The sequence below is a fragment of the Anser anser genome, assembly GCF_964211835.1.
Source record: "Anser anser genome assembly, chromosome: 10".
NCBI classification, from domain to species: domain Eukaryota; kingdom Metazoa; phylum Chordata; class Aves; order Anseriformes; family Anatidae; genus Anser; species Anser anser.
Window position 1 is genome coordinate 20,142,465 of NC_139730.1, and position 8,556 is coordinate 20,151,020.

At 35.0% G+C, this 8,556-nt stretch overlaps 1 protein-coding gene across 3 annotated transcripts in view; it reads left to right on the forward strand.

The window, feature by feature from the left end:
* The window catches only part of MYO5C (myosin VC), a 37,015-nt gene that overhangs the window by 9,976 nt on the left and 18,483 nt on the right, over positions 1-8,556 (forward strand). For all 3 annotated transcript variants that reach the window (XM_083850035.1, XM_083850033.1, XM_083850034.1), the window contains exons 11-20: positions 336-417; positions 652-792; positions 1,518-1,643; positions 2,284-2,367; positions 3,269-3,403; positions 3,753-3,850; positions 5,214-5,300; positions 5,397-5,508; positions 6,788-6,999; positions 8,218-8,383. In XM_083850035.1, the coding sequence (XP_083706161.1) occupies positions 336-417; positions 652-792; positions 1,518-1,643; positions 2,284-2,367; positions 3,269-3,403; positions 3,753-3,850; positions 5,214-5,300; positions 5,397-5,508; positions 6,788-6,999; positions 8,218-8,383 (1,243 nt within the window). The remainder of the gene's footprint in view (positions 1-335; positions 418-651; positions 793-1,517; positions 1,644-2,283; positions 2,368-3,268; positions 3,404-3,752; positions 3,851-5,213; positions 5,301-5,396; positions 5,509-6,787; positions 7,000-8,217; positions 8,384-8,556) is intronic.

Genomic DNA, 8,556 nt, shown 5'->3' on the forward strand with positions numbered 1-8,556 from the left:
TAGTCATGTAATTTCTTTTGCATCCTGAGTAGCAGGAGTGTTCTGCAACTATAAATATGTTTTTTGTATGTGTGAGTGATGTTAAATTTAACTTTTGATATGACACCTTTAGATTTAACTCTGGATTTTCTAGCTCTGTCATGTCTGGTAACATTAACCTATAGGAAAATTTTGAAATGTCTTAGCAGCATCGTTACTATTATGGCTATTTAATTTTCTTAGAATTATTAGATTAGGTCCAAAGTCTTACAAGAATATTATGATTTCTATTTAAATGTGAAGGGATTTTTTTCTTCAATACAATTGCATCATTTTTTTCTTATTTGATGTTTCAGCTTTGAAACGTTTGATGTGAACAGTTTTGAACAATTTTGCATCAATTATGCCAATGAAAAACTACAGCTGCAATTTAACCTGGTATGTTCATTTCATTTAACAGTTCTTTTTTTGTGTGTAGTTCTATATGTATATATACACATACATAAACGTGTATATATACATGAAAACGTCTGACAAGACAGACAAATACTGTACTACAAAACATAAATATTTTCATGTTCTGTATGCAATCACACACATGCCCATACATATATTGCCTATATTTGTTTCCTTAATTATAACCATATGTTTTCATAATTTTCATGTATCTAGCATGTCTTTAAACTTGAACAAGAAGAATATATGAAGGAAGATATCCCATGGACTTTAATAGACTTTTATGACAACCAGCCTGTTATTGACCTTATTGAAGCTAAAATGGGTATTTTAGAACTTTTGGATGAAGAGTGCTTGGTAATTTGAAAATTCTTGTATTTATGAGCTCGTATAAAAATACAAAGATTTTTACAGTTTGAGCTTGTGTATAAATCTTTATTTTCTCCCTTTTAAGTGGGAAAGGCATTTTCATTATGAAATAAACATTAGTATTTTCTCTCTATTTGGTGATTTTAATTGTAAGCCACTTGTTTGTTTGTTTCTGTTTTATAAATTAAGAACCAGAGGCTAAATTCTTACCGAGAAGCTAACTCAGCAACTAGATTTCTTCACTGTATGGGCAGTGTAGTGCTAGAACAGGTTAAGCAGAGATGCAGTGGGATCCCCTTCCTTGGATACTTTCAGGAATTGGGTTCATCTGAAAGTCTGTTGTAGTGGTGTTGGTAGTCTTGCTTTGAGCAGGAATTTGTTCTACGCAGTCTCCATGGTCCTCTTCCAATCGATGTTTCTAGAATTCAGTTATTCCCCAAGTCAATAATTTTGATACAAATATGTATATATATTGCTTTCCTTTCTGTTTCTTTCTATTCTTGTTGAATGCACCACACCTACATCTTCAGTCTTACGATTTTTTCCACTGGCAATTCTGAAAAGACAAAACGTTCTTGCTATTAGGCCTCCTAACTGACTGAGGATACATTATTTAGGTAGCATTTACTGATAGTAAGCAGTTTTGCTGTTCTAAAAAAACAGTGGAGTCCACAAGAGTTTTGTTAAGGAAATCTCCCTTCTCATTTTTACAGTTGCCTCATGGAACAGATGAAAACTGGCTTCAAAAGCTATATAATAATTTTGTCAACAAAAACGCACTCTTTGAAAAGCCGAGGATGTCAAACACATCTTTCATCATTCAACACTTTGCTGATAAGGTAGGCTGTAAACAAGCCAGTTTTATTTCACCCTATTTCTAGAAGTATCTCTATCAGAAAAGAAACAATCTCATAAAGGAAATATTAACCACACTTTTTTGAAACGTCTGTATAATCCTCCTTCAGTATGTTTTATAATTTATTTATTGGTAATACTACCTGTAGTATCATTTAAACATAAGTGCTTAAAATCATGATTTTGAGAGTATGAAAATAAATCACAAAGATATAAAGGGAGAAAAAGAGTGCAATATATAAATAAAATAGTTAAGATTGCAGTCTGTAACAAGTCTTAGTCAAAGTTATTTACATTTCAAATACAGTATTCCTTTTTTGGTATTTTGATTTGAAAATAGAAATATTTTTCATATAAAATAATGACTAAAAGGGAAGGAAAGTAATTCCTAATGAAGGCAGAAGGAAATTGCAGTTGATAGTGCATTCTGACAGTTTGTCCTGCTTCTAAACTTGCAGTCTGTATGTACATATGCTTGCCATAGTGTAGCTGCTGAAAGCATATTTTTAACTGTCACATTCAGGACTAATAAAGGTCTGTTGGCCACCACAGTTTAGAGAATAAAAACTGTTTTGCTTACTGTTTGTTTGTGGCTGAAGTTAATGATTTAATCCCTTTGCACAGGTAGAATATAAATGTGAAGGATTTCTGGAAAAAAATAGGGATACAGTATATGAAGTATTGATGGAAATCTTGAAAGAGAGCAAGGTTTGTGAACAATCAATAATGATTAATTTTCTGAGTACCTAATTGCATTGGAATTAATTCAGATCTGATCGTAAAAATTTATTCCAATAAAAAGATATATATTCCTAAAAAAAAAAACCATACCTATTCTTAGGTTGAATAAATCAGTTTATATACTAATTTTAATTAATATTCTTCAAGTGTGTATTTTTAACATCAAAATCACATACAAGATTTAAATATATTCAACATGGTATTCAACTTTTTCATATATGTACATTTACTTTGCAATTTATGTTAGTTTTTTTTAAATATCTTCCATTTTAGAAGCATTTTGGAATCTTTTTTTTTTTTTTTTTTGTCCCTACAGTCTTTATATGTAGCTTTGATAGGTGGCTTATCATTAACAGCTGCTTTTGTTTATTTTTCAGAAGAGATTAAAGGAATTCCAGGGCAGGGAAAACATCAAGTGTCTTATATGGGCTTGTCATTTCCCATCTGCTTGAAGGCCCATTCCCTTTCAGGCAGTAGGATTGCTAAGAAGCTAAGTTTATATGACAAAAACCATATTCTTAAGTTAAATTAAATATTATGAGAAGAAGAACTTAAGTGGTTTATGTTTAAATCTGTATTTATGTCCATGTTTGATCATATTGAAGTGGCATTTGCAGACCTACTTCACAGTTGTTGAGTTTTGCCTTTGAAGTGTCTAAGTGCTTCATAATAGATTTAGGATTGTTGCAAATGTTTCTTCAATTGTTGTTTATTTGTGGTTTAAAGATCAATTCAAAGTCTTGCAACACCTGGCCTAAGCATTAAGACGGATGGCTTTTGCATTCTACATTATAGTCAATGTAATTTTTATTTAAATGTTATTGCAGTTCCACAGTATTTACCTGTGATTCTTTCACCACACTTTTAGTTTCGTCTGTGTGCAAACTTTTTTCAAGACAATCCAGTGTCCATTTCACCTTTCAGTTCAACTATAAACATCAAATCTGCAAGACCTGTTCTCAAGCCACCTAACAAACAACTCCGGATGACTGTTGGCAGTAAGGTACTGTGTAAACATACAGTTCTGTGATGCTTGTACTTTCAGGAAAGTGTATTGGGTAGTCTGAGAATATGGTATTGTATTGTACTGTTCACAAGGGAGTATCTGGTTTTCAGCAAGAGCCAGTAACAGTGCAGTGCTCCAGGTCTGGGTATAAGTAGGTAAGTTTAATTTATATATAGGAGAGCGTTAGGAACAATATGACTGTTAAGATTCTTGTTTTTAATATCTAAACCCTAAGAAAATCTGTGTCCAGACAAAACCTAACAAAGAATTAAAAGCCATAAGATTTGACTTTTTACTTAGCTGTAAATGTTTTACTGGCAAAACTGTTATGCCTGATATTTTCTAGTTTCGGAGTTCTTTGTCTTTGCTTATGGAGACACTTAACGCAACCACCCCTCATTATGTACGATGCATAAAGCCAAATGATGAGAAGCAGCCTTTTGAGTAAGTATGTTATTGGTGTTGAGTTGTTGTACTATCTTAAAAATTAACTGAGTTTTTTTCTGTTTCACATTAGCTGCATTGTTGCTGTTGAACAACTTCACATACAGAATGTATTTTTATTTTCAAAATAACTGAAATAAAAAAATCTCACAAAAATAGTAATAATTCAGTAATAATTGTTAATATCTTATAAATTCCTTATGATGATGAAGATCTTCAAGTTAGATATTAGTGTTTGTGTATTTGTCATAACATTTAGGGGGAAAAGTTGTCTTACGTTTTAAACTGATAGATATTTTTTATACTTGTTTTTATTTCTGTGTAGTATGGACTAGTATCCATTCATATTTAGGGAATAAAAGCCACTGCCATTTTTTTATGAGCTTCACTTTTGTCCACAGAAATATTTATAAAATTAGAAGTCAGAAAAGCCAAACAAAAGTTTGTTTCATTTTAATCTTATAATACAGTCATGCATGCTAGACAGTTGTGTTTGCATAATTCCTGTGTCTAGTTGATAACCACTAACTATAAGTAGGAGTTGACCTTGATGCAACTATTGGTTTGCTTTGTGGGCAGACGTGGAAGCTCTTTAGTTTCAGGTATAGAGCTTTTAGCTGAAAGGTAATATACTGACAAATGAAATACACGCCTTTGTCATAACTGAGAAAGAGGCAAACTTTGCTGTGTGTTTCTAAGTAAATTTTTATTAGTATTAGCTCATTTTCTTGGAGCCAGACAAAATCTCTCCATGCAAAACATAACAAATGTCATAGTTTCACTATCCCTGTGCTGAGACCTGATTGTTTTGTGTAATAGCAGTGAGGGGGAGAACAGCTTTGATAATGTAAAACCATGTCTGAATTAGACCACAAGAACATACTGTAAGTTTATGAAAGTACAACACAGTCTTCTGTGAGCCACAGGCACCTCTTTGCTAGTACTGGATCGGCACTAGCTTAGTGCTTTGTGGGCCTAACAACTCTGGTCCAGAATCAGAAAGGGCCTTTCTGTGCCTTTTGTTAGAAATTTTAAACCAAGATATTCTTAAGTAAAATTTCTTTGTGTGCCAAAGAATACCTAGAGAGAGTTACTTCCCAATAGACTGCTGAATTTATTTCTGTGTATTTTTTTTTTTTTTTGCCTGAGCACAATTCATCGCCTTTTGCTGATACGAACTTTTTAAGGAACAAAAAGAAAAGACAGATACTTTTTTTTTTTGTACGTGATAAGGAGTAAGGCACCATATAAAAAATAGGGAGCCCTGTGTCCTATGAGCAGAAATAGAATTCCAGCAAGTAGAATTGTTTTCATTATAATGTCAAGCTCAGCAAAAATGTAAAACATAACTTTGCTTTTTTAGGTTTGACTCAAAAAGGGTGGCTCAGCAACTGCGAGCATGTGGTGTTTTGGAAACTATTCGAATTAGTGCACAGAGCTATCCATCCAGGTAGGAATAGCACTTGGTCTCTGTATGTCAAAAAAAAAAAAAAACCACCTTTTTTTAAAAAAATGAATTGCATTTTGCTACCTTTTTATTTTCCAGGTGGACTTACATTGAGTTTTTCAGCCGTTACAGCATTCTTATGACACAGCAAGAACTATCTTTAAATGATAAGAAGCAGATTTGCAAGATTGTTTTGCAGCGGCTAATCCAGGTCAGTATGTGTGCACTGTTCCATTATGTATTGTAGCATCTATTGTTAATTAAAGGTCTCTTTGCCAAAGTGTAGTACAGAGACTTAAACAGGAATGATAACACACGTTATTACTATCTTTCTTGATTTAGTGTGTAGAACATAGGCTTGCAAGTCTATAACCTCATATCGTCATGCTGAGTCATGATGTGACCATAGACAGATGATTTAATCTCTCTGTGCTTAATATCTTCATTTGTTAAATGATAGATACTCTACTTATATCTGCAAGTTAGTAAATAGTAAAATGGTATACGTTTACCAGTACTAGAATTTTATGCGCACAACGGTGTCACACAGCATACTGAAGAACTGTTCTAAAAATGTGCTATTTTGCATGTTGTGTGTTGAAACCAAAACTTTATCCCAACAGAGTCTTTGACAAGGCCTTTGTAAACAGGTTAAGTAAGTTGTGTTTACTGTTCAGTTTACTGTAATGTGTTTTTTTTTCCCCACCAAGAAAGAACTGAAAACCCTGGGTCCTCTTGCTCTCAGCTTTAGAAATACCTGATTGCTTTTTGTGTTTCGAGTGTCCTTGAATATTTTCCCTTTCTTCTGTCATAACTCTACAACACAGAGATATATATTAGCATTTATTCACTACCTTCCATCTCAGAGGTGGCTGCAGTTCAATAATTTGTGGGTTTGGGGGAACACCAAGAATAGGCAGAGGCCATCGCTTCACTGACAAGGCACAGTTGCATAGCTCCTGTTTTTTAGACAAGTCTGTATTGATGAGACAGGTCCAAGTCAAGCCGGTGATTCAAGTCAGTATGTCAGAACTGAGTTCTAACTCAGTGATGCAGAAGACCAAACGCTAGTGTACTTGCAGCCTAGCTCCAACAGAGTCCAAGAGTGAGAGCCTGAGCATAAAAGCTGCTTCTTCCGTGAGGTTTTGCTCTCAGAGCTCACTGATTCAAGGCTAGACATGCACCCAAAGGTAGCTTTAAGTCCAAGGAACCGAATTCCTCTGAGAGGGATGAAGACATTGCTTTCAAGACCTTGATGAAAAGTCCAGACCCTCCTTTTAATTTGATCCTTTTAACCTGTTCCTCTCCTGCTTTCTGGCTTTCCCCACTGCCATATACTCTTGTATATAATGAAGGCAGAGAGGATATTCTTATTTGGCAAGATCATGTCATTTCAGAATAGGTTGGTTAAAGTGACGATTTATAAAAGGAATAGAGTGTTTTGTCTACAATAACAAAATAAAAATTTAATATATCGTTCTCTTTTTCAGGATCCTAACCAGTATCAGTTTGGGAGAACAAAAATTTTCTTCAGAGCAGGACAGGTTGCTTACTTAGAAAAGCTACGATCAGATAAACTGAGACATGCATGCATCATGATCCAGAAGAATGTTCGAGGCTGGCTGCAGCGGAAGAAATTCCTTTGCATAAAACAAGCAGCTGTTACAATACAGCAGTATTTCCGTGGACAGCGGACTGTACGGTATTTTTGGCTGATAAATTAGGATGCTGTTAGGGCATGCCTGAAGGGATCTAGAAGGTCAAACTCATACCCAGCACTAATTTGGAAGTGTAATTTTTATGTAAGAATAATCCAGATTGTATTTTTATCCTCTTTATTGTAATTATGAACTTGAAAAAGTTCAAGTTGTTTGGCTGATGAGAAGAAAGGTAATTTAGCAGATTTCAAATGTCTGCCAGATTCCTGAGAGGCGTGTCTACCTGTGAGGAGCTTAGTCTTTGACTAGTGATATGTGACCCAGTAGTTGGCTTGGGGTTACTGCTTAGCTTTAGAACCAGAGAAGAAATCAGGAAGCAGAAAGGAAAATCAGCTTGCAAGGATCTACAAATTAGTTTGTACAAATTATTAGGAGGCATTGTGCAGCCAAGAAATAGTACAAGTCATTCAAAAAGCAGATGGAGGAGGGAGATGGCTGTATCTAGGCTTTGAAATTTTCAGAAAGACACCATCAGAAGATTGCTTGTGAAAAAAGACACGAAAGTTTGTGGGCTGCTCCCCCTACTCCATTTTAATAGAAGAAAAAGCTGTATTTTAGATGGTGGATGCCTGTTCTCAGTATCTTCTGCTTCTAGAAACTATCACCCTGAAGGAAGCCAGTGCTATGTGAGTTTACTGAGCTCTAGTAAGCTGCACGTTCTGTTTTCTGTGTATGTGACCTGTAAGGAGGGCATCCCAGCCTTTCTAGCTATCAGCTCACATGAAATCCAGAAAAGAATTCACATACAAGACTCTCAAGTTGCTCTTGGAATCTTCTTCCCCAGTTTAGGGTTTAATTAGCACCCAGCCGCAATCCGAGCTGGGATTGACCATGGGCTTCCAGCACTTGAGTTGAGATCTGGTCGTATATAGTAAGCTTTTCCTTCCAGGAGCAACCTAAATGGAACATGATACTCAGTAAATACACCTACCTCCTTTAGGGGACTGTTCATTGTTTTGGTCCCAATTGCACCTCCATCTTGTACTTGGTTGATACAACTTTGCTTTTGTTATTATAAACTAGTTGCATTGCAACTGTTGTCATGGAAGTAAGACTAAAATCTGTGTGTTTCACTAAAAGGAAATAGTTCTACATGATATTCACTGCCAACCAAACTATTTTTGTGTGATTTGTCTGACTGAGGGAATGAGCATGAGAAATCTGATGTGATCTAAGTGAACTTTATTGTCTTTTGAATTAAGGCAAGCCATAACAGCAAGAGCTCTGAAGCAAACATGGGCAGCTATAATTATTCAGAAATACTGCCGAGGTTACCTGGTCCGTAAACTTTGCCAGCTCATCCATGTGGCTGCTGTAACAATTCAAGCTTTTACAAGAGGATTTCTAGCAAGAAAAAAATACCGGAAGGTACAGCCTATTAAAAATTCTTATTTCAGTAGCTGGAAACAGCTACTGCTCTATAAGAAAGATGGAGACAAGGGCAGTGATCCCTATTACTTTACCTTTTGCATGTCTGGTTCTCATATCTTCTATTCTTTTTCTACACATTTTCTGTAAAAGTATAGATACACAGTAGCTTA